The 24,983-nt window shown below is 51.4% G+C and overlaps 1 protein-coding gene and 1 long non-coding RNA gene across 3 annotated transcripts in view; one reads left to right on the plus strand and one right to left on the minus strand.

Moving 5' to 3' along the window:
* Positions 1–390: 390 nt before the first annotated feature.
* Positions 391–23,975, minus strand: ARAP3 (ArfGAP with RhoGAP domain, ankyrin repeat and PH domain 3). Of its 2 annotated transcripts, XM_039236183.1 has the most exons (33): positions 23,908–23,975; positions 21,717–22,257; positions 21,539–21,600; positions 21,316–21,427; positions 18,026–18,226; positions 17,802–17,871; positions 17,416–17,536; positions 17,138–17,322; positions 16,942–17,048; positions 16,267–16,466; positions 16,083–16,168; positions 15,756–15,938; positions 15,463–15,598; positions 14,718–14,834; positions 14,133–14,280; positions 13,922–14,024; positions 11,921–12,140; positions 11,172–11,235; positions 10,763–10,926; positions 8,232–8,444; positions 7,859–7,964; positions 6,707–6,854; positions 6,335–6,403; positions 5,339–5,413; positions 5,125–5,239; positions 3,331–3,459; positions 3,113–3,246; positions 2,816–2,898; positions 2,683–2,718; positions 2,489–2,552; positions 2,252–2,389; positions 2,017–2,055; positions 391–1,426 (listed from the first exon to the last, which is right to left on the minus strand). In XM_039236183.1, the coding sequence occupies exons 2-33, from the start codon at positions 22,238–22,240 to the stop codon at positions 941–943; spliced, it is 4,638 nt and encodes a 1,545-aa protein (XP_039092114.1). In that variant the 5' UTR covers positions 22,241–22,257; positions 23,908–23,975; the 3' UTR covers positions 391–940. The 2 variants fall into 2 exon arrangements, with proteins under 2 accessions (XP_039092114.1, XP_039092115.1); XM_039236184.1 differs by lacking the exon at positions 2,017–2,055.
* Positions 22,660–24,983, plus strand: part of LOC120234356 — a 60,907-nt gene continuing 58,583 nt past the window's right edge. The window contains exon 1 of the long non-coding RNA XR_005529063.1: positions 22,660–22,725. This is a non-coding gene — a long non-coding RNA (uncharacterized LOC120234356). The remainder of the gene's footprint in view (positions 22,726–24,983) is intronic.

Genomic DNA, 24,983 nt, shown 5'->3' on the forward strand with positions numbered 1-24,983 from the left:
TGTTGTTGTTGTTTTAAGTACCCTCTATTCCCAACATGGGCTTGAACTCACAACCCTGAGATTAAGAGTCTGAAGTGCTCTACTGACTGAGCCAGCCAGGCACCCTGTCTGCCTTCTTTAAGTTTCAATTCATCACAGAGGCCTTCCCCATTCTCCCAGCCTAAAGGCCACCTCCACAAGCACATCACATTAGGTCTAATTTCTTCACATCACTGATTTAGTTTGTGTATTTAATGTTTTCTGTTCCCCCTCTATACTGGAAACTCCTTAAAAGGAGGACCCATCTGTTTGGTTCATACTGAACACCTAATATCCAGCTAAGTGCTCAATACATATTTGTTGAATGAATGAATGAATGAATGAATGAAAAATGAATGAAACAACAGTAGCCTTTGGTTCCAAGGTTTATTAACAGTGACAAATCTTTTTTGGCTCCTCTTCACCCCAACTCCCAACCCCAGTCTCCCAACTCTAGGTCTTCAGTGTAGTTCCCAAATGTAGGAGGTGGGATAGAATAGACTTAGAGATGATTCAGCTCTCTGGCTTACAAATCCTTTTTCTCTTTAATGCAATAAACCCATTGTTTTCAAACCCAAAATCTCTCACAGGACTCCTACATATCAAATATATAAAGGAGGAGTTATCCTTGATGAGGGAAAATATGTGGGGCTTACACCTCTAAGAAACAGTTTGATGTTCACTGCTCTCCTTATTTCAGTGACGTCATGGTACATATAATGAGTGGAGGTTCAGCGAGGGCCATGTTCTGACCCTCTCTGGGCAGGAGAGTCCAGAACCCCGAGTCCTGTGGTCTTTCCGCAGCACCACACTGGATTCTAGAGTCTTTTCATCCAGAGCAGAGGAAGCTCCCAGCAGTGTCTGCCATGGTGAGAACTTAGGTCTTCTGGTTACTTATCCCTTCAGACTGCTGGTCTTAGGGTCATGTGAGGGGTTGGCTGGAGGGTGAACTAGAAGTGCAGGAAGGTTGGGTGGGGAAGTTAGGTGTCTGTGTCAGAAGGCCATTGGGGCTCGGGGACTGGGGGCTGGAGGGCTGGGAGGGGCTGCCCAGACCTATGGTGGTTTCTCCCTTCCTCAGGATGAGGCTGTTAAGCTCCTGGAGCAGCTGCTCCTCCAGGGACCCACGTGCCTGGAGGCTGCTCTTTGAAGGGGGGCCTGGAGGGGGCTCAGGTGGCCTTTCCTCTGGCCCCGGGGCACCTGCCTTGAGGAAAAGGGGTTGATCAAAGGACCTCTGGCTGGTGAGGGGGGTCTCTGGGTTGGTTGTCTGATCTCTCATGGTGGAGAAGGAGGTAGAGGTGTCTTTGGTCAGTTCAGGGAAGTCTCCCACTTCCTCATACACTGGCTCCTCATAGACAGGCTCTTCTAGTTCCTCTTGCTCCTCCACAGACCCCTGGGTTGACTTCATTGGCTAGATGGGAATGGGTTGGCATGAAGCAGGCACAGAGTTAGAGTTACTAGATTATTAATCACTAACATTTATCGAGCTCTTCTTCTGGGCCAGATGCTGCAAAATACTTTGCATATATGATACCAAAATGACTCTGTAACAATGCAGTTACACTGCATACAGTGAACTGAGGCACAGAGGGATTAAGTAAATTGCCCAAGATCACACAGTGAATAAATGGAAGAACTAGGGCTACAGTCCAGGTCTGTCTAACTTCAAAATGGGTTCACTTAACCACTTTCGTTCTCTTTTTCAGATCCTGGACCACTTCCCTTTTCCTTATCACATCCTACCATCCCTTATTTTTCTGATTCCTTCTGGCCCCTCACAATATACTGCCCCTCTCCCTCTCTGTCTCTCTGTTTCTCTGTCTCTGTCTCTGTCTCTCTCTGTCTCTCTCTGTCTCTCTCTCTCTCACACACACACACACACACACACACACACACACACAGATGGCCTACATCTGCACAAATACAGAGGGTACACCAGTTCAGGCAGCACAGAGGAACACAGGGCTGACAGGCACACAGCTGAGATGGCACAGTACTCACAAAGAACATGGACAGGGTCCTCCGGTTGTGAAGTCGCCGCTGGGCACAGGTGGGATGGGGAGGGGAGGGAGAGACACAGAGACACAGTGAGGCCTGGCAACAGGAGGTGGGGGTGGGGACACAGAGAAGGCAGAGGGGAGCACCAGGATGACAGGCACACCACTCCCCTCCTGCAGTGTGGCGAGGACACAGGCAGGGATCAGGAGAGCACTGGAGCAGGCTGGGGGGACCTCACCAAGGTCTGATTGGCAGAGAGGAGGGTGGCCCCGCTGTCATCCCCTCTGATGGGCAGCAAAGGCATGGTGCCAAACTTCTGACGGGCAAGGTCAGAGGAGGAATGGCGTCGTAAGACCACTGGCTGCTGGTCATCGTGCTGGTGGGAGATTGAGGAATTGGCACAGTGGGCATGGGAGGTACTGAAGGCTAGAGCTGGGACCTCAGACCTAGCTCTCAGTTTTCTCCTTCCCCTCACCTGGGCTTTTAGGATGCTGGTGGTCCAGTCCCACATCTCATCCTCATCAGTGCAGGACAGGTAGCTGGGGGTGATCAGAGGAGAATGAGCTGGAGAGGAGGGATTGGAGCTCTAGGGATGGAGGATAGAAAAAATAGGGAGGGGGAAGACAGGGTGCAGGGCTGGGCCAGAGAAGTCAGGCTGGAGGTACTCACAGGTGCATCTTCTCCAGTATCAGTGTGAAGCCCCACCTAGGAGGCAAAGGAGAACAGAGATGAAGTGATTAGAAAGGCCAAAGAAATGATGGCAGCAAGGCCCTAGAAACATGGGCTGGGGAATGACACTCACGGTGTTGGAGGTTTTAACTTCTTTCGGATTCCCAGGTAGACTTTGGAACCTTCCAGAGGCCACTCTCGTTCTGGTTTAGAGCTCTGAGAACAAGAAGGCAGTTAGTGAGGTCAAGAGGTGAGAGAAGGATCACAGTCAGTTGGGTCGAGAAGTCATGGAAGCATCGGGGTTATGTGATCAACAGGGTCACAGAGGTCAAAGGACCAGGACAGCAATGAGATTGATGAGCACATGGAGTGTGGAGTGAGAGGCTTAATGCAGTCACAGCTCCTCCTAAGGGCGGCCAGCCTCCCTCACCTTCTTTTCCTTGAGCAGCAGCAAGCAGCGACCACGCAGCAGAAAGAACCTCTCCTGGAAGCGGTTTCCCAGTAAGCGGGGAGGCTCCTCCCTACATCGCAGCAGACCCACCCTTGGGCTCTCACGCCGGATACCTGGGCACAAACGGCAATGCTGGGTGGAGGGTCCTGGGGGAAAGGCCTGGGGATGGAGGTGCTGGATTGAAGAAGGAGGGTCACCTGTGAAGAGGCAGCCGGCCTGGGCCAGGGAGACTTTTCTCAAGAGCAAGGAGGCCGAGCAGGGCTCTGGGAGCTGGCACCATTGAAGAGCCTGCTCTAGGACCCTTTCCTTGGGGTGCAGGGGCCGCTCTAAGGAAGGGATAGAGTGGGAGTGAATATCAACCAGAATATCCATCCACAGCCTGGAGCCCCCACTCCTTTCCCACCAGTCACATTCACTTGTCCAATCGGCCACCCAGCCACAGGTATTTATTTTAGCACCAGTTCTGGGCCAGGCACTGTGTTGGCCCTGGGGATATAGTGGTGAGCATGAAACACAAACCCCACAGTAAAGTGAGGGAGCAGACATTAAACAGGTAAGTAAATCAAATAACTGCAGACAATTAGTGCTTTGAAAGAAACAAGAAGCTGAGAGAGAGAGCAGGAGAGCAGCCCCTGTGACAGGGTGATGACCAGGCAAGGTCTTTCAAAAAATTTTTAACATTTATTTTTTTTTTTTTTGAGAGACAGAGACAGAGCGCAAGTTGGATAGGGGCCAAGAGGGAGACACAGAATCCGAAGCAGGCTCCAGGCTCCCAGCTGTCATCATGGAGCGTGATGAGGGGCTAGAACTCACCAACCATGAGATCATGACCTGACCCTACAACATCAGGCACTTAACCAACTGAGCCACCCAGGCGCCCCCAGGCAAGGGCTTTCAGAAGGGGGCATTTGAAGATGAGACTGAGGTGTGAAGGAATAGGAGGAACAAGCCATTCTAAGTTCAGGGGAAGAAAATTGCGGGCATGACAAAATGCAGGAAAGATATGTTTGAAGGCAAGAAAGATGTGTTTGAAGAACAGCTAGCATGGCTGAAGCCCAGAGAATGAGTTATATGAGATGAGGTCCAAGAAATAAGCAAGGGCCAGACACTCAGGGTCTGTGGGCCATAATAAGGAATTTGAATTTTATTTTAAGCCCAGTGGAAAGCCATTGGAAGGTAATGGCATGATGTGATTTATGCTCGCAATGCATGTTGACTGCTGGAAAATGGGTCATTGGGAGGCAAGAAGGGAACACTAGCCAGTTCTTCCCTTTCTGGGGCTATATATTTTAGTGGTTAACATTGGGGAAAGAAAGATAGCAGTGACTTCACCTTGGGTGGTAGTAATGGTGGAGATAGAGAAAAGTGACAGATTGTAATAGAATCAGCAGGTTGGGCTAGGTGTGAAGTTGAAGAAAAGGGAAGTCTCCAAGGTTTCTGGCCTTGATAACTGAGTTAGGAGAAACTGCAAAATGGCCTGGGCTTTTTGTTAGGTGAAGGGTCTGGAAACTGAGTTGAGTCTTGCATGTTTTAAATTAGAGATGCATATGAGACATACAAGTGGAGGTGTGCAGTAGACAGTTGGACATGTGAGTCTGGAGCTCAGAGGAGAGATCTGGGCCAGAAATAAAAATTTGGGTTTCAGCTTTATAATGGCACTTAAAGCTATTGGAATGGATGAGGCATCCAAGGAAAAATGTAGGTAGAGAAAGGAAAGGGGTCCAGGTTGAATGCTGGGTTCCTCCAACATTTGGAATCTGGGCAAAGGAGGAAGAAAAGCCTTCTTTGATGCAGAAGGCAAACCTACAGTTTGTGGGGTCCACAAAAGTCAAGAGAGAAGAGAGTATTGAGAAAGAGGGAGTGGTCAACAGTGTGGAATGTCCCTTCACATGTATGAAGACAGCGTCCACTATATTTGGACAAAAGAAGGCACCAGTGACTTTGATCTCACCCCATCACATGTGCATCTACACACACATGGTCATGCTCACCAAGTTCCCCGTGCTCACGAATCTCAAATGTCATCCACAAGTCCATCCCAGCCTCTGTCCCCCTCATCTCCAATACCTGGTTAGTCAGCTCCTCAGCAGTGAGTGTCGGAGACACCTGGAGTCAGGGCCAGAGCAGAGGATCCATGCTGGTCAGTCTACTGACCCTGCCCCCCTCCAGTCCTCCCGTCTCCCCACGTGTCCCCTCAGGACTGACCTTCAGGGTGACACAGTTGTCTGGAAGCTGCTGTTCTATATAAACCTCCATGATGAGGTCTCCAGCCTGGGACAGCTGGGAGGAGGGGTAAAGTAGGAGGACACAAGCAAATGCAAAAAATCAAGGTCAGAGGACTCCTTATGTGGCTTCATAAGCACATCCCCCACAAAAGTCTCCTCCTTCCCCTCATCCCCAGTGTGGCTCAGGCCCGTATAAGGGAGAACTCTGGGACTGGCAGAGCCACATCTTCAGGCTGCATGGGTACTTCCCAAGGCAGTGCCAACATATGTTTGAAAAGACAAGTTTAGAGTCAGACTCTCTGGCTTACAACTCAGGCACTCGTTACAGTATGACTTTGAATAAGTGACCCCCAAGGCCTCTGTTTGTTTCTTTTTTCTTTTTTTATTATAACTATTTTTTTAATGTTTATTAATTTTGAGAGAGCGAGAGATCAGGGGAGGGGCAGAAAGAGAAAGAATCCCAAGCAGGCTCTGTGCGCTCAGTGCAGAGCCCGATGCAGGGCTGAAACCCACAATGAGAGCATGACCTGAGCTGAAACTGAGTCAGATGCTTAGCAAATGAGCCACCCAGGTGCCCCACTCTGTTTCTTTATTTGAAAAAAGGGGACTGTCTACCTCATGGAGTTGTGTAATGTTAAAGTAAGGTCATTCATAGGGCTTAGAATATAATGAGTCCTCAGCTGTTTGTTATCCTATTTATTACTATTATTCTCAGCACGTTGTCTAACTTAGCTAACTCTTCCTTGGATCTCTTACATGCATAACTGAAGTACTCGCCACCACTTTGTAATGAAGAATCCTCATGGTGGACTAAGTGGAGCAAATCCTAAACCAAATCCCTATCCCCAAAGCGCTCCCCTCCTTGGGTTTCCCCTTTCTCGAGAGCTGAGGGCCAATGTCCAGCAGCAGAAGGCCACCTTCCTGTCTCAATAAATCCTCCTGGCTCACTCAAGAGTCTAAGGTCAGGACGAGTTACCTGTACATCCTTCCAGGTGGTGATAAGACTGACTTCCAAGTCAATCTGAGCTACCTGGTCAGAGTCAATCTGTAGAAGAGCCAAAAAGAAGTGTTTGTATTGTGGAGGTGGGGGCTGGTGCTAGAAAATGAGGGAAGAAGGGGGAGATGTGCAAGACCAGAGGGTCTATATGAGAGCCTTAGAGGCTAAAAGCGCTAAGAACCAATGGGGCATGGACATTTGGAGTGAGGTTATGGGATAGAGGGACCTTGGGCTCTGAGAGGTGATTCCTGATGCAGAGGGCCTTCAGAGGTCTGGGCTGGGGGCTTGTTGGGAAGAGAAGGATCCAGAATCCAGGAAGAGGGACTATAGTCAGGGGTTGAGAGAGCTTACATTAAAGACAGAGATGTAGCCATCGATGAGTTCCTGCAGCACCCGCACCTCATGTTCCCCCCGCCCATCTGTCTGGAACACACTGGGTGCAAACAGCAGGGCCAAGTTCCGCGTGCACATCTGGTTTATAGCAGCACACTTTTGCACCCTGCAAAAGGGTGTGACATGGGTCACAAGTGATGCAGCTTCTCTGTTGGTCATTGCATCCATTCATTCAGCAAACACTTTTGAGTTCCTACTGTATGCCAGGCCCTGGGCTGAGGATTTGGGATAAAGCTGTAAGACACCATACTGGCTACAAGGAACTCCCAGTCTAGGGGAGAGACAGATAAGGCATGGGTGATTATAAATATTGTAGGGGTCAGGAAAAAAATTTTTAAAGGGACAGGCAGTAAATATTCTAGGCTTGTAGGCCATACATTGTTGCAATTTATCAGTTCTGTTGTAGTATGAGAGGAGCTATAGATAATATATAAGTGAATGGGTGTGGCTTTACACTTCATGTAGAAAACCTCATTTAGAAATACAGGCAATGGGCTGCATTTGGCCCATGGACCATAGTGGGCCCCTCCTTGTGATATAGAGTAATCAGTACAATACAGCAGCCAGTGTTCACCTTAGAATCATTTAAAGACCTGTCTCCCCAAAAGACTCAACAAGATAAATCTGCCACTTATTCTTCTTTGTGTCTCCTACACCTAACCTTTTGTCTGACATAGAATAATAAAACAAAATATTGATTGCTCACCATTTCTGAATGCTTACTACATACATGCCAGGTGCTGCAGTTAGGATTTTGGATGGATTATTTCCTTTAACTCTCATGACCCTAGGAGGTAGATACTATTCGTTACACCATCTTCCTTTTACAAATGAGGAAACTGTATGGCTCTACATCTCCGGCTTCCTTTTACAAATGGGGAAACTGAGGCTCAGAGAGTGCAAGTAACTTACCCAAAGTGACACACTAGAATGGTGGAGCCAGAGTAAAACTTAGGTCTGCCTGACCCCAGAGTCCACACTCTGAACCTTTGTGCTCTGATGCTTTCACTTAGCAGTTGTTTACAGGATGAAGGAATGAATGTTGGGGGCAGGTAGACAGAGCTGCTAAAGGGTCAGTGAGGAGCCTGCAGGGGTTCTGGCCATACTGACCGATAGAGATGGCCGATGAGGGTTGCCAGCGTTCGGCGGTTAACCTGTGGTAGGCAGCCAATCACTTCTTTGTACTTCTCCAGGCGCTGATTCTTCTGGGGTAGCTCTGGGATGGAATAGGGGAGGGGTGGAGATGATCAGGGAAGGGAGCGCCAAGAGATTTTTGGAGGAACAAACCTAGGATGGGTGTACCTCTGCCCCCTTCCCACCTTGACCTAAGCTGAGCTCCTGAATGATCCTGGGGGGATTCTGGGGGGGAGAAAGTACTGGGGAGGAGGGCAAAACAGCCTCAGGGATTCAAGGGGGTGGTGGGGTGGAGTTTCTGGTTGTCCCTTGGCTGTCTGTGTGGAGTTCTTAGGGACTTTGGCAGTACCAGCAGCCTCCCTCCAGCGAGGCAACAACCGTGCAGAAGTCACAGGGTCATCGAGCTCTCGAAAGAAGCGTTTGAGCGTATCGGTGACATCCTCCACGAAGTGCTCCCCTGGCCGGAGCTTCACTGACCGGGCATCCCGCCGGAACTCAGCCAGGAGCCGAAGGCTACGCGCGCGGGCACCCCCTTTCCGGTATATGCCCTCCAGCTGGAGCCCTGAGAACAGCCAGCATCTCTGCTCACCACTGCCCAAAGACCCACCCACCCACCTGGTATTCAGTATCTGTCACCCACCCCCACCCCCCCATGCTCTAGGGCTACTGGGGTAAATGAGCCAAAGAGGAGGAAGTCTGCCTTCACGATCTTGACTCTTAAGAAGGTCCTTCCCCAGGGCGCCTGGGTGGCTCAGTCAGTTAAGCGTCCAGCTTCGGCTCAGGTCATGATCTCACGGTTCATGGGTTCAAGCCCCGTATCGGGCTCTGTGCTGATAAGCTAGCTCAGAACCTGGAGCCTGCTTCCAATTTTGTGTCTCCCTCTCTCTCTGACCCTCCCCTGCTCACGCTGCCTCTCTCTCTCTCTCTCTCAGAAATAAATAAAACATTAAAAAAAAAAAAAGAAGAAGGTGCTTCCCTAACCATGAGATTACACATAGCCCCCACAACTCTCTATCTCCTTGCTATTTTGGTTTTGAAATAGCACTTGTAAATCATATTACAGTCGATCCTCACTATTCAGATTCCATAATGTGAATTCATCTACTTGATAAAGTTTATTTGAAACCCCTGAACCAATACTTGTGGCACTTTTCCAGTCATTTGTGAGCATGCGCAGAGCAGAGAAGAATTTGAGTTGCCTGTTGGTCACATTCCCAGCTAAGCTCTCATATGGTAAACAAGTATAGTCTTCATGGTATATATAGAACCACATTTTTTGCATTCTTGTGCCTTTTTTGGGGGGTAGTTTCACTATTTGAAATGGCTCCCAAGTGAAGTGCTGGATTGCTGTCTAGTATCCCTAAGTGCAAGAAGGCTGTGATGTGCCTTATGGAGAAAATATGTGTGTCAGACAAGCTTTCCTCATGCATGAGTTACAGTGCTGCTGGCTGTGAGTTCAAAGTTAACAGATCACAAATATATATTAAAGCAAGTGTCTTTAAACAGAAACACACTTAAAACAAAGTTACATATTGGTGGATCATTTGATGAGAATGTGACCACTGCTTCCCAGGAATCCAACCCTGAATTTCCACTGGGGCAACAATTTAGTATTCATTCATTCAGTGTTTGCAATAACTTCATAGAACAAAACTACCATGAATAATGAGAACTGACTGTATTTTTCTTACTCATTACCCGTCTCTCCCACTAGTCTATGAGCATCATAGAACCTTCCCTTTTCACTGCTATATGTCCAGTATCTGGCACATGGGAGCAGCTCAGTAAACATCTGCTATATGAAGAGCAGCAGTGCAGAAACTGTGGAGGAGTGGGTATGACCACCCATGCTCTTTCTCCAGGGCTTTCACTGGACCACTGACTTAATCCCTCCTTTGAACACCAGGAGAATAGGATGGGATCTAGTGAGCAGGGAAGTCAGCATATGAGGCTACTACCAAGGTGTGGAGAATGTCATTAGCCACTGACTATCCACTGTCCATGTTGTAAGGACAACTATTTCTAGTTAATGGATGTGCCTTCCCCCGCCCCCGCCTTTATTGCCTTCCTTAGTTTTCCATGATGTTTCCTTCTCAAGAGTCCTGCCTTCTAGGGATGCCTGGGGGCTCAGGTACTGATCTAATGGTTCATGGGTTTGAGCCCCACATCAAGCTCTGTGCTGACAGCTCAGAGCCTGGAGCCTGCTTCAGATTCTGTGTCTCTCTCTATCTCTGCCCCTCCCTGCTCATGCTCTGTCTTCAAAAATAAACATAAAAAAATTTTTTTTTTAAAAAAAGAGTCCTGCCTTCTAAAAGGGGTTCATCAAGGAGCTAGATTCTACTTGGTCCCTTCTTGGGCTGGAGAATAAAGCAGAGGCCAAAAAGTCACAGAGAATTCTGGGAGCCACTTGCACAGCTGAGCCTTTATGCCTGGAAAAACTCCCACACAGAATAATTCTGCTCAGACCTTCAAGGATTTTGCTGCACAGCTTGGCTCTTGCCTTACAGCTGCCCCCTCTTTGTTCTTTATAGCTCTACATCTCCAGTCACATTTCAGTGCTGCTCTGCTCTCCCTCCACACCCACGGCCCACTAACAGCTACCTTGGAACACTTACTACCTGCCAGATGCTGTGCTAAATACTTTACATATGTTCTCTTACTATCACAACTATCCTAGAAAACGAGGACTGTTGGTAGCCCCATTCCACCAATGGAGGAACTGAGTCTCAGAAAGGTAAAGAAACTTGCCACGGGTCATACAGTGGGCTGTTGTTAGGCTGCAGTCTTTGGAGGCAAAGCTCCTGTAGGCAGGTCACAACCCCTGGCTGTTCCTCTGTCCCCCATCCCCTACTGCCTCAGTATTGGCCAGTACCCACTCACCATGCTGGGTGACAAAACTGATGCAGGCATCCACGATGATGGGGATGTCACCCCGGCTCATCTGCTGCTCTTGCAGCCCTGTGCCGCCCCCGCCAGCGGCCCCTTCAATGGCTGCGGTCCATGCTGAGAAATCCAGCCGGCCCTCCCCCTGCAGATACAGGGTCCTGAGACCCGAGAGGCCTGAGTTAGAGCCAGCTCCAGAGGGTCTTTTAAACTAAGAGGCCCAGGATCTCAAGGCCCAGATTTCCAAGAGCCACCAGCAGGGGGCAGCAACATTCAACCCAGACAGAGCCCCTCAACAAGGCAATGGAATTTGAGGAAGTGAGTATCGGTCCACCAGACCAGGGTGGAGGGCGGGGCCAGGCTCTAGAAAGAGGGGCCCAGGGTCAGGGATAAGGGCAACACTTACCTTCCTGTTTCCACCAGGACCAAATGCTCCTTCTTATCTGGGGTGTCAGCTGCTGAAACCACACCTGGGAGGAGAATCATCAGACATTATCATGATTGTCTTCTTCATAGTGACTAATATTTACTAAGTATTTAAGGTATGTAGGTGCCAGGCTAGGAACCCTACAAACAATGCTGTATTAAATCCTGTAAGTTACATACTATTATCCCCATTTTACAGGTGACACATTAATGCTCAGAGAGGTTAAGTTGCTTATCTCATTACTTGTTATAAAATGGCAAATTGAGCTGGAAGTTAGGTCTCTTGTCTCCAAAGACCTCTGATATTATCCCATACTGTCCTCTTTGAGGAAGTAAGAGTACCCAGTCCCCTCTCCCCATCTCTAACCAGCAAATGACTCTAAATAAAATTAATATTTTTAGCATGTAACATTTAACACCTGCAAGATAAGTCCTACCAGGTTCTGTGATAAATGTTTTACATGTATGGCCTTTTTTGAAACTACATCTCTTTCACCGTACCCATTGTGAAGATGAGGAAACTAAGGCACAGAAAGGTTAAGCAACTTGTCCAATTTCACATAGATAGAAAGTGATGGAGGTGGAGGTCTGTGTCTGGGCAGTCTGACTCCAGAGCTTGTACCCGAATACACTATATTCTGCTATTTCCATAGGGATCCCCAAGTAGATGAAGGTCCACTATCCCCCACCCCACGGCCACCTTTCATCCCTTTCCCCACCCTTGCTCACTGATTTCCTGTAGCCGCCGTAAATGCACCATGTCCTCAGGGGCTGGAGGGCCAGGGCCCGGTGCTGGACACAGGAAGAGGTGGTCACCACGAAGAAGCCCGAACCCTGACAGCCAGAGGCCAGAGGCCAGAGCTGAATGGGTGGGAGAGCGCAGCCACAGGCGGCCCAGCCGCAGCAGCCCAGGGCCCAGCAGCTGGTGACAGCTCAGCGGGGAGAACCACTGTGAGTCAAGAGGAAGAGGGGAACAAGGAGGATGGGGAAAGAGACAAGAGATGATAAGAAAATTAGAGTGAGAAGGATAGGGAGAGACACGAAGAGAAAGCAGAAGAAAGAGAGGAATGAAAAGCGATGGGAAGAGAACAAAAGAAAGACCCAGGAACACAGGAGATGGATGGAGAAAGACAGGAAAGAAATTCAGTTCAATTTAATTTGCTCCAGCCAACACAGAGAAGATCTTCTGTGTGGCAGCCTTATGCCCTTAATGGGATACAGGGGTAAGAAAAAATGGGGATCCCAAATGCTATCATTGAAGAGTCATGATGCCCTAGGAAATCCCACCACCTGGGGCAGGAGTCGTGGAGAAGTGAGTGTTGGATATGGTCTGCAGAGTAGTGCTTCTCCAGCTACCTGTGGTGAAGGAACAGGGAGTTCTTCTTTTCTTTTTTTTGTTCAAAACTCCAATCTGTTACTAACAGTACTTTTGTAAAAAACAGTAAAAATGAACTACTATAAAAATAAACTGAAAAACAAGATACAAAATATAAGCCCTCCCTTAATATAGTTTATAAAAAAATTCTACACATAAAATCACTCTGTCACATTCCGACAGATGTTTGAGCATTTCCCACAGAGGAGTGTCACATGCTGCAGGGCTGACCTGGTGAGGCCAGAAGGAGGCCCTTGGACTTTGGTAATGGGAAGTTGCCAACCACCCTGCAGGGTAGAAGCTCAGAAGTCTGGCAAAGGGGCAACCTCGAGGGGTTAAGGAGGAAGTACATGCCTGCCAGGGCACACGACTATCTGAGGGGTTGTCCGGAGGGCACTAGGGTGATAAGCTGAAGGTGGAGCAGGGCTGAGAGAAAAAGACGGTTAAGAATGGGAGCGATTAGAGTGATTGGCATCATCTTGACCATTACTATTTCAACACCCACAGATGGAGGGCCTGCTGTGTGCCAAGCAGCGCCGGTCTCACATGTCACTTAATCCTCAACCCTGAGGGGTGCATCTTTTACACCCACTCTATCTGTATGGGAAAGCTCACAAGGCTGAGAGTTGGAGGACTAAATCCCAGGATGTCTGACTTTAGGGCCTGAACTTAAAAAATATATATATTTATTAATTTTTGAAAGAGCACAAGTCAGGGAGGGGCAGAGAGAGGGAAACAGAGGATCCAAAGGGGGCTCTGCACTGACAGCAGTGAGATCACTGTGAGGCTCGAACTCATTAATGGGGAGATCATGACCTGAGCCAAAGTCGATGCTCAACTGACTGAGCCGCCCAGGCAGCCCTTGGGGCCTGAACTTTTAATTCCAGGGAGAGGATGTAGGACAGAGAGACTAGCTTGCCTGGGAATGGAGTTGCTGGGCCTCATGAAGGCAGCCTCGCCTGTGTACTGGAAGAACTTGGGGAAGGAAAAGTGGGAGTTAGAGGCAGCCTTTCCTTGGGAAGAAGGCCTGCACAGTGAGGTTCAAGCCACAAGCTTTGGAGACAGAGGCCTGTTTTTGATCCTGTGCCTCCTAGCTGTGTGACCTTAACCAAGTGACTTCATAACCTGTGTAACTCTGTTTCCCTGTATGTGAAATACTGATAATCCTTTCCTCTGAGGGTTGTTGTGAAAGTTAAATGAGCTATTGAGTGGGCAATGCCTAACACTGGTCCTAGCACAGCTGTTAATGCTGGTGGATGTGGTGGGGATGGCTGTAGGAATAGGAAAGGGCAGGATGGGGACAGCTGGGGACAGGGAAACCATGGGCTGTCAGGGAGGGCTCTTGGCTGGCTCACTTTGCCCACAGCACTGGTCCAGGCCTCCAGGCTGTCAGCTCCATCTGTGCCAAAATGCTGGATCCTCCCCCCGGTGAGGATGAGCTCAAAGGAAAAGGGGAACCTAGAAAGAAAGTGAGGTTAAGGAGGAGAATGGGGACCAAGAGCGGGCTGGGAGGCTCGGGATCAGAAACGGCAAAGGGGGAGTGCAGGGAACATGGGGTGTGGTTACCTGTCGAGGTCACCTGGGTCAGTGGGTGGGGGACTCACACCCAGACATACAACATCTTGGGGCTGGATGAGGCTGAGGGGTTCAGGGCTGCTTTCTGACACAAACATTTCCAGGGCTGCTCTCAGCACGCACCACAGTCGGGGGGGAGCTGAAGGGGACGCTGATGGTCAGCAGGCAGAAGACGTCTGTCCCTACTGTCATAATTCCCATTGCCAGATATTTATTCTTTCTATGCCAAACCCTCTGCCTGTGTATGATCTTATGTAATCTTCACAACACTATGAGGTGGGTATCATCTTCAGTCCTCTTTCAAGATGGGGAAACCGAGGCCCAGAGTTTGAATAGTTTGCCCAAGCCACATTAGTAGGAAGTCGCAGAGCTGGGATTTGGCCCAGGCAGTCTGACTTCACAGCACAGGCTCTCAGCTATCACCCAGTGCTGCCACCAGGCATGGTCCCTCTCTTACTCCCAGCACCTAGCCCACTCCAGGGTGTGGCCCTATTTGCCCTTCCTACCCCTCTGTGGCACACTCTTGCTCATCCCAGTTTCTGCCCCATCTCCTCCCATCCTTGGCTCCCCTCTCACCATCCCGGCCTTTGCGAGTAGGTGGGGGTCCAGATTTGTTGCTGATGGGACCACAGTACAGGAAGCTGCTGTAAGTGGCAGGTACCACCACCTCATTGTACACACCAGGGGAAGGGTCTGCAAAGGGAAGGAGAAATGGTCAGTTCAGTACAGTGCAATGGGATGGCCTGAGCCATCAGGGAAAGGATCAGACTGAGGAAGGCAGTGGGACCCAACTCTACTGGCAGCATGGCCAAGTCGAACCCAGTGGGGCTGGACTCCTTACTGCCCAGATTAGAAAAGATGGTGGCAGGAAGTAAGACTCCAGCCCTTGCCCACTGCCTCTCCCCACCAGCCATCCATTTACCCAGTCAGCCCAGGATGGAAGACTCTAAGCAGGGGCCATCCTAGAAGTATCAGCCCCTCTGGCCTGACCCCTGGAGAAAAACCTCTTTAGATGATAGTTTCTATGATCAGACTTCCCCCAGGGAAATGAGATCTCCCCTATGGGTTGACCCTGTTAGGGGTTCACCAGCACTAACACCTCAAACACCCAGATCTATCCTGGGCAGTGGCCGCCATTGCTCATTTTGTGACATCAGGATATGTGCCTCAGAGGATCTAGAAGGTTGGGAAACTACCCAGACTGGGCCATTTGATGGGATGAGGAAAAGGGTACACGGGACTCCCTGGAACAATCAAGGCACAGGTCAGGGTTGAGAATTCTTAGGGGATGGATGAGAAAGGAGGTCCTTCTGGGGATTACCTGGGAGCGGGAGACCAGAGAAGCTGCCATCAGGTGCTGAGGGGGACCAGGGCTCTTCGCCCTCAGAGGACTCAACACAGAGGAGCTGGGTCATGTTCTTCAGCAGGTTGGGTCCTGCCACAGCTGCACACAGTGCCTACAGAAGGGGAAGGGCCTCTGTCAGCCCCAAGATCCAACCTGACAGTGTGGGGACAGTCCTCCAGTCATCAAAAATGGCCCCAACCTCACGCCAGGTCTAGGCATTTCAACTCAGAGAATGCTCTCCTCCGTCAGTCACAACCTGTCCCTCCTACCTGGAGAAGCTGTCCATGATCTGGATACTGAGGGTGGGGCTTCCGGAAGAGACCCAGTCGGTACTTCCGGGAGATGAACTCTCCCCGGGGGCCAGGGCTTGCATCTGGATGCAGCCCCTCACCTGGGGGCAATGCCCCTGCCCAGAAGCGGTTGGCGCGATCATTTCCCAGGACAATGAACAACTGTAGGATGACAAGGGGCAGAGGCAAGTGACAGGAAATCAAGAGTTCTCAGACATTTCAATCCTGCCCCTAAGCTGGGCCCACAGCCTCTTTTCGATGCTTTTCTTCCATCTTTCCCACTTTCTCCCTCTTGAGACTCCTCACCTGCACTATCTCATTACTCCACACACTTGTGTCCAGCTTCAGGCTCTGTACTTTGGAGATCCCAGAACCCAGGGCTCGGTGCTGACCTATTGTTAGGGTGTGAAGAGCATGTGGTATAGATACCCAGAGCCAGCCCCAGTCCCTCCTCCCTCTCCCTGATTCAGCTTAAGACCCCAGCCCTCACCTGCACACTGCTTGCAGATGACCACCCCCAGGTTGACAGCAGCCCAGTCTGGGCGGGAGGCGCCACAGTCCGCACAGTGCCGGTTTGCCCGATTGGACCAGATTTTCTCAGCCACCTCGTAGTCAGACAGGGTCTCGGTTACTGCTTCCTGCAGAGCGGCCGCCCAGCTCTGCCGAGCACCCCCAGACTCGGCTGTGAAGCTGAGGGGTGGACAGCCAGTCTGTGGGCATGGATACCCCTTCCTACCTGTCCTATCCCACTGGCCATTCCTGCAGGAACCACCGCAGGCCACATCTGGGCCAGCCCAGACCCTCCTGAGACCTTGACCCTGATCACTAGAATTCCATCAGTGCACACCCACTGACGTCCTACTGAAGAGGCCTCCAGTCCTCTGCCCACCCTGGGCCTCCTTCAAAAGTCTCACCCCCAGGGGCACCTGAGTGGCTCAGTCAGTTAAGTGTCTGACTAGGCTCAGGTCATGATCTCCCTGTTTGTGGGTTCAAGAGTGCAGAGCCTGCTTGGGATTCTCTCTCCCTCTCCCTCTCTCTCTACCCCTCACCCACTTGCTCTCTCTCTCTCCCTCCCTCTCTCTCTCTGTCTCTTTCAAGATAAATAAATAAACTTTTAAAAAAATGTCTCTCCTCCATCCCTGCCTCCTGCCAGTCTGGGCCCCACCTGAAGCAGCGATGGGGCGTGAGCAGATCAAAGCTGCGACTCTTGGTCTCCCTTACGCTGCATCCTTGCAGTTCAATGAAGCAGATCCCGATGCCCGAAGAAAAGGCCTGGTGAGATTGTGTGGGTTGGAGCAGGTTCAGTGAGGTGCTAGAATGGGCTAGGCCAGGCTCCTTGGCCTCGGTCAGGTCCTTCTCACCTGCTCACTCTTGTACAGGGCCAGCTCTCCAGGGCTCAAAGCAGCAAAAACCTTGGCCTTGTGTCCGCGAAGCTCCAGCATGCCTGTGCGGAGGGGTCGGGGCGGCTGAGGGGGCCGGGGGTGGCCCAGGAGGCGCTGCTCCCTCAGGCAGGATTGCAGTGTGGAGCACCATGTGTCCCGCTGGGCTGGTGGGGGACAGAGAAGCAGGTTAGCCAGCAGCTGTGTGCTCACATGGCCTCCCTGCCCCCACCCTGACACAGTAGGGCCCTGATTCTCACCCTCACTCTCTGTGCGAAACACAAACACCCTCTGGCCAGTGATGACCTGGAACTTGTTGTCCTTGCTGCTGCGGGTCATCTCAATGGCAGTCAGAGGGATCACACCCTTGGGGAAGGGATCCTGGAGAGACAGCCCAGTGACCCAAAGGGACAGCAAGTCAGCCTTGTGTGCTGAACCGGGGGCCAGCACCAACTTTTAACGAGATCAGCATTCATTCCACACGCAGTGGGGTACAGCTGCTAACCTAGCTACTTTAGAAGCTGACATCAGTCATGTGGTGACCCCCCCACCATGGGCTTCCCATCTTCCAGTCCTGAGGCTTTCTCAGCCCTCCCCCTCCCTTTCTCTTTCCCTAGGCCCAACATAGCATCTTCCAGACCCCCACCTTATCATTGCCAAAGTACATCAGACTCCTGCCATTGAACTGCACAAAGCGCCTCTGGAAAACGTAGTTTCTGGGAAGGCAGGGGCCAAGATGAGTGAGTGGTGGAGGCTGTATCCTGAGGGCTCCTAGGGTCTGGGAGTACCTGGGACCTGACCCCCCCATACCACCACCTACCCTCCCTCTTCTTCCTCCCTACCCTCCCTTTCCCTCCCCAGTAGCCCCACCCCTGAGGGGAGAGCTTGTCTAGCCATCCACTGAGCAGGGGTGTGGGGCGGTCTGCTGTGGAAGAGAAGCTGGCATAGGGTGAAATGAGGTCATCATTCATCTCCATGTCCAGAGTGGGCAGTGAGAGGGTGGAATCCCCAGGCAGCTCAAGGCTGGCATAGCCAGCATCCTCCCGTGCTTCCAGATCCTGCCTGCTGAGCCTTATGTGGGGCAAGAGAGAACACACATTAGACCCAGTTCCCTAGACACCCCCACCCACAGCACTTCACAGAATGGTTGGATCACTTTTCAGACAGGGAAATAGGGAGGTTGGGAACCCAAAAGATTAGCATAGAGCCTCTTCCCTGAGCACGCTTGGATTTTTTATTGGAAAAATTTCAGTCCCTCCCCTTTGCCATTAGTATTACTTGGTAGAAGAGTTAGGGAAAGGCTGTGTAGCTGGCTTTCTGCCACAGTTGCCAATATCTAATCAATAAGTCTTTCTTGGTTCTTTCTCCAAAAAGTGCTTGACTTTCTCTCCCTGTACCAATTCCCATCAGTTCTCACTAGGGTGATGTGAGTTGCCTAACTGGTCACCTGCTTCCACTGATGCCCTCCATTGGACATCATTTTCCACCACTACCAGAACACTCCTTTAAAATGCAAATGACTGTCTCTGTTACTCCCCCACTCATGCTCTGTCTCTCTCAAAAATAAATAAACATTAAAAAATTTTTAAAAAGGGCGGGGAGGCGCTTGGGTGGCTCAGTTGTTTAAGTGTCCGACTCAACTCAGATCATGATCTCAGTTTGTGAGTTCAAACCCCGTGTCAGGCTCTGTGCTGACAGCTCAGAACCTGGAGCCTGCTTCAGATTCTGTGTCTCCCTCTCTCTCTGCCCCTTCTCCACTTGTGTGTTTTCTCTCTCTCAAAATAAGTAAATAAACGGGGAAAAAACCCTCAATTCCCCAGGCTATAGCGCAGCTAAGGTTGAGAACCATCACTGTACCCTATTTGTTTCTTACTTCAGTAAGAAATTGAAGCAATCAGGTAAGAACCCCCACAAACTCCCAGTGCCTCATCTACCCAATTTCACACATACTTTACATTCCTTCTGCTGCTGTCATAAACATCCCTGTCTGAAAACAGTCCCTCCTCTGTGCACCATCCTCTCACCGACACAAGGATGTTGTTCCAGACTTTCTCCCCTTCCCCTCCCTGACAGCAGCTAATTCTCCCTCTCTACCAGATCCCTGCAATCCATCTATAAACATATGTAACACTCCCTCCTACAAAAATCATTTGTTGACTCTACTTCCACTATCAACAACCACTCAACTCTCTGCTCTTTTTTGCAGAAAAATGCCTCAAAAATGTCATCTGTACATTCCAACTCTTTCTGTTATCTCTTGAGACTATTCTGGTCTGGCTTTCACCTCTACCCCTTGTCAATGTCCCCAGTGACCTCCACGTTGCCAATTCCAGAGGCCATTTCTCAGTCTTTGTCTTTCTTGACCTCCGAACGCCATTTGAACTGCTGACCTCCCCCATCTCCTTTCTTCACTTTGCTCCTATGACATTACACTCTTCTGGTTTTCCTTCTCTTTACTACTCATTTCTTTTTAGTCTGTTTTGCTGGTTCTTCCTTTTCTCCCAAACCTCTTGATATAGGGGATATGCCCGGACTCTGATCATGGTTCTCTGCTCTGTCGACACTCACTTATAGCTACATATACCCACTAGATGCCACAAACTCACAAATTTAGATCTCCAGCTCAGACCTCTCCCCTGAACTCCAGGCTTGTATATTCACTGGCCTATGTGTTATCTCTTCTTGGGCTTATAATGTATACCTCAAATTCAGCACATCCAAAACAGAACTCCAGATCTCCCCACCACCCCCTGCTTTGTGTACAGTTTCCCCATGTCAGATGAGAGCAACCCCAGGAACTTTCAATTGCTCAAACAGCACTGTCCACAGAAGTCGGCATGAGAACCACAAATGTAATTTTCGATTTTCTAGTAGCCACGTTAAAAAGTAAAAAGAAACAAGTGAAACTAATATATTTTATTTAATCCAACCTACCCAACATATTAACCTTTTATTATGTCATCTGTATAAAAATTAAGATATTTTATGTCTACTTCTGTCATATTCATCCAGTACTGATTTTTTTTCATACTAAGTCTTTCAAATCTGGTACGTTAAAGCACATCTTACTCCAGACTAGCCACATTTCATGTGTCCAGTAGGCACATGTGGCTAGTGGCTACCACACGGGGCCATGCAGCTCAGACTGAAATCCTTGAGGTCAGTCCTGACTGCTCTTTTCTCTCACACCCCAATTTACTAGGACAGTTTGCCTTCAAAATATAACCCAAATCCAACCACTTCTTACTGTCTCCACTACCACCACCTAGTCTGAGATGTCTCATCTAGATTACTGCAGTAACCTCGTAACTGGTCTGTCTGCTTCTGCTTTTGCTCCTACAGCCATTCCCAACGTAGCAACCGGAGGGATTCTTAAAATGTATTCAAAACCCTGCCGGTGGCTTCCCATTTCCCTTAGAGTCAAAGCGAAAGTCCCCACAGGGTCCTACCTGATGGAGCTCCTTTTCTCTCTCTGACATCATCTCCTCCCACACTTCCTGCCCTGGCCACTCTACTCCAGCCCCACTGGCCTTGTCACCAGTCCTGGGTCTACCTGGAAGCCTCTATTCTAGCCACTTCCTCCTGCCTGGGACACTTATCCCAGAGAGTGTCATGATCAACTCTCTCACCCCCTTCATTTTGCTCAAGTGTCATCTGAAAACACTCTGACAACTCTTAATGAAAAATTACACCCCTCTTCCCCTCACTCCATCCCAGCCTTCTTACCCTGCTCTATTTTTTCCCATGGCACTTAACACCTTTTAACATATGATGTAACTTATTTATTATACCTATTTTTATTTGACTATCTCCCTACAGGGGCAGTGATTTCTGATCTATCTCAAGTATCTACAACCTCAGGGATGCAGTAGGTGCTCCATAAAGATTTGTTAAATGAAAGTGTGAAAAGTACTTCTCCGTATTTTAAATTATATATCCATCTGTTTGTCAACTTGTTTTATTTCCTGTCTGCCCCACTGAGTCACAAGAGGTTTGAGGGGGGTTACTGGGTCTGCCATAGTCCTCCTGTATCTTGAGTACCTGGCGGACACACAGTGGACACTCAATACACACTTGATGAATAACTGGATACATGGCCACCCCTAAACTGTTCCTCAAGCTTCCCTCTTCCTGCCATCACCACCCTACTGACTACTCACCTGTTTTCAGCCCTGTCCTGACAGACAGCTCTGCCTTCTCTTCTGTCAGGTGGCCCTGGGACCCCCACAGGCTGGACACCGTAGTACAGGCAACCAGGGTCCATGATGTGTACTGGCAGGAAAGGTAATGGGGGAGACAAGGAAGAAGAGGTCAGGTGGGAGGGTCTCAGGTCCTGAAGGGACCTGTCTCTCTCTCCCCCACAACCCACGATAACCCACCTACCTGTGCCTGTTGTGGGCCTGAGGGCAGGGGTAGGGGCAGCTGCCTGGGAGCCATCTGGGGCCCTGAGGGAAAAGGTCTAGTGATCATTAAGGGAGAGAGGAGAGAGGAAAAACCCTCATGTCCTGTTCCTTCCTGCCCCCACCCAGCAATGGATCCCAAGGGAGCCAACCCCACTCACATGTCCTGAGTTGTCTGTGCCCCGCCTCTTAAGTCCAGGCCAAAGTAGATGGCATTTGGCATCATTTCCACAGTATTCAAGGCTGAAGTCTGCTCAGAGGAGGAGGTGGGGAGAGGAGGGGACCTCGGGCTGGACTCCAGGCTCCTGGACACTTCTGGTCTCCAGACGGCTGGACTCACTCCCGGTCTTTGGGTGGTGGTAGGACCACTGAGCCCACCAAATACGGTCCTGGGCTTAGGCACAGGCTTGGGGGGCTGGGCTTGGGGGGCTAGGCTAGGGGATGGCTCCATGGCACTGTCCAACTGGGAATCCAGGGAGCCCTCTGCAGCACCTGCCTGCAGCAGGCGCAGAATGCGTTTCCGGTGACCTGTGGCACTGACGCCCAACTGCCTCAGCTCCTCGTGGCCCAGGCCCCGGGCTGCACCCGCTGTAGCCAGGCCATGCCTTCGGAACGTGTCTGCATACTGCTCCAGGTGCACCGTGGCCAGCCACACAGCGATGTCCAGGTCCTGAGGGGCAGCCATGGGGGCTCAGGCCATTGCTGGGGGGAGCGGCAGGGTGAAGGGAGGGCTCAGGCTGAGATTCCCCCTCCCTGTCCCAAAGTCTGAGGCCTGGACAGGGGGTAGGTACCAGACTTGTCTTCCTCCAAAGAAAAATGACCAGTGGCCAGCAATCTGGAGGAAGAGCTGTCCCAGAACATCAGAAAGGGTTTTCTTATTATAGAGGGATCCCTTCATTTGCAGATGAGGACGCTGAGGCCCAGAGAAGGAAAGAGGCTTGCCCTAGGCTCACAACAAATTGGTGGAAGTGTTGGCCCTCAAGCTCCTGACCTCCCTAGGCCTGGATCAAAGGTCTGCCTCTGCTTGATTGCACACTCAACCAAGTCAGCATGGGACAAGATGACAGAAGCCTGCTGGGGCAAGATGGAGTGTGATGGTGGGGAAGAGAGGCCACATGATGTGGCCTAAGGTGGATACAGGGGCAGCTGTGGCACAGGAGGAGAGAAGAGGTACAGATCCCACTCCCCCTGGTTTTCAGAGCTGAGGTACAGGCTCGGCCATCCTAATCCTGGTCATTCCCAGTTCCTCCTCCCCTTCCACCTATTGTCTCTGCTCAGACTTCCTTCCTGTCCCTCTAGCCCTGGCCGCCCCCACATCCTGTCTGCCTTGGTCAGGCTGCCCAGAGAGCCCTAACCAGTCTCAGCAACTAGGGTCCTGGCCGTGGGAAGAGGCCACTTGGGGAATGGGGATAGGGTGAGAATTGGGGCGGAAAGAGGAGGGCCCAGAGGCCAGGGGTACTCCAGGGTCTTCACCTTCCACCAACCTGAAGCATGTTCACACAGGAGCATGCATACGTGAGCCCTCTCCCTGTAGCGACTCAGGTCCCTGTAGCGACTCAGGAGTGTGAAATGACATCCTCCTACCTCCGCTTTCTCCAAATCTTCCTCTGCTGAGCTTTGCCTTTCCCTGCCCATGCCCTTGGGCTCAAGTCTCTGAGGCTCTGTCCCATTCTGCCATCCTGACCCTGACCCTGGTCTATTCTCTGGACCTGTCTCAGATTTTGTCTCCCTGGAGTTTTCTCTCTGCCTGTCCCTTTCTCCACCCCACTCCATCTGCCACTACCTCTGTCTAAATCCATCTTTGTTCCTTTCCGTCTTTTGCTCTCTGTCATTAAGCCCCTCCTTGCCTCAGTCTCCAATTTCAACTAGACCTTTAGTTGTATGTGACTCCAGATTTCTGTCTCTCTGGCTCTGCCTGTAAGGCTCTCTCCCACTTTCTCCCTGTGGGGTCCCGACCAGGACTCCCTCTCGCCCCAGCATCAGTTCTATCCTTTCTGCCTCTCCGCAGCTGGGCCCCGGCCCCAAGCTAGTTAGGGCCTGACTCAGAGCCCAGTTTCCCAGTGACTCAGATCCAGCCCGAGGGCACGGGACTGGGAACCCGGAGGTGCGCGGGGCTGGAGTGCCGGGGGGGCGGGAGGGGAGGAGGGGGGGCGGGCCGGGCAGCGCGGGGCCGCGCGGGCTGCGACGAGGGAGGGGGCAAGGAGGGAGGGGGCAGAGGCCGGGCCACCGGAGGGAGGGGCGGGTCACCGCGGGGAGGGGGGCCGGGGAGGGCCGCCGGCGCGGACGGGGCCCTCGAGGAGGGGACGGGGAGGAGTCTGGGAAGCAGGGGCCCGTGGGCGCGGGGGTCCTCACCTCACTACGCGGCCGCGGTCCGCTCCCGGTGCCTGCCGCGCCGTCCGAGACTCGGGTCGCGCAGCGCGGGCCCCGCCTCCCCTCAGCCCTCCCCCGACGGGCCCGGCCCCGCCCCGCCCCGCCGGCCGGTTCCCTTCGCGGGCCCCCAGCCACTCCTTGTGCAAGCGCCAGCCTTCAAAAGGTTTGGGCTCCTTACCCAACCGCTGCGCTTATCTCGGGGCCTGGGCAGCTCTGACCTCTTAGGGGCCGAGAAAGGGACCGGAACAGGGCTAGAGGCCAAGACAGCCTTAGAGAGAGGGACAAAGGGGCAGAGACCAGAACGGAGATGTGACAGAGGTAGAACTCAAGCGGAAAGGGAGAGCGCCGTGGAGCACAGCTTTGCATCCCTTCTGCTGTTCCCTCCCCGTCGTGCCAAAAGAGGGTGGAAAGAGGTCGGCCGTAAGCCCCCCAGGGTGGCAGTCCCTGTCCCACGCCCAGCATCGTGGCTGGACCCTGGCAACCAGTTAAGGAGTGAAGGGAAGCTGGCATCCGGAAGTCACGGATAGCCACAGCCTTCCAACGTGGAGAGCCCTTCAGGAGCCCAGCAGTTTGACGTGAGGGAATAGGGGCGGATGCCCAGCAGAGTTCCCGCCTGCTTCTTCCTCCCACAAGGGCCAGGCCTAGGTTTCTTCCCAGACGTGAAGGTCAGCAAGGCAACATTTCTACTCCCATACTTCCACACCAGGCTTGGGGCTGCCTTTTAGGGGATAAGCCTGGCGCCCTGCAGGCACAGTGACCCAGCAAGAAGTCTTTTCTTCCTTAGGAGAAGCCCCTTCTCTTCATCCTCCTCTAACTGCATTTTTTTTTTCTTTCCTGAGGTGGAGGTGGATGTAGGGGGATGGGGGTGTTGCCAGAGGAGAAATGGCTCCTCTCCTTTTCCCCAGTCTTGCCTGTAGCCCTAGCCTTTGAAGCCTGTCCCCCAGAGTCTGAGGCACTTCCCCCTCAGAGTTGGGCTAGTGTTCAGCTATGTGTGGTGGTGGCGGTGGTTGGGGGGGGGGAGCGGACGGGAGGTGGACACCACTGGCTGGCTGTGTTTT

Source organism: Hyaena hyaena, unplaced genomic scaffold (genome assembly GCF_003009895.1).
Source record: "Hyaena hyaena isolate Hyena2069 unplaced genomic scaffold, ASM300989v1 scaffold_107, whole genome shotgun sequence".
In the NCBI taxonomy this organism is placed as follows: Eukaryota; Metazoa; Chordata; class Mammalia; order Carnivora; family Hyaenidae; genus Hyaena; species Hyaena hyaena.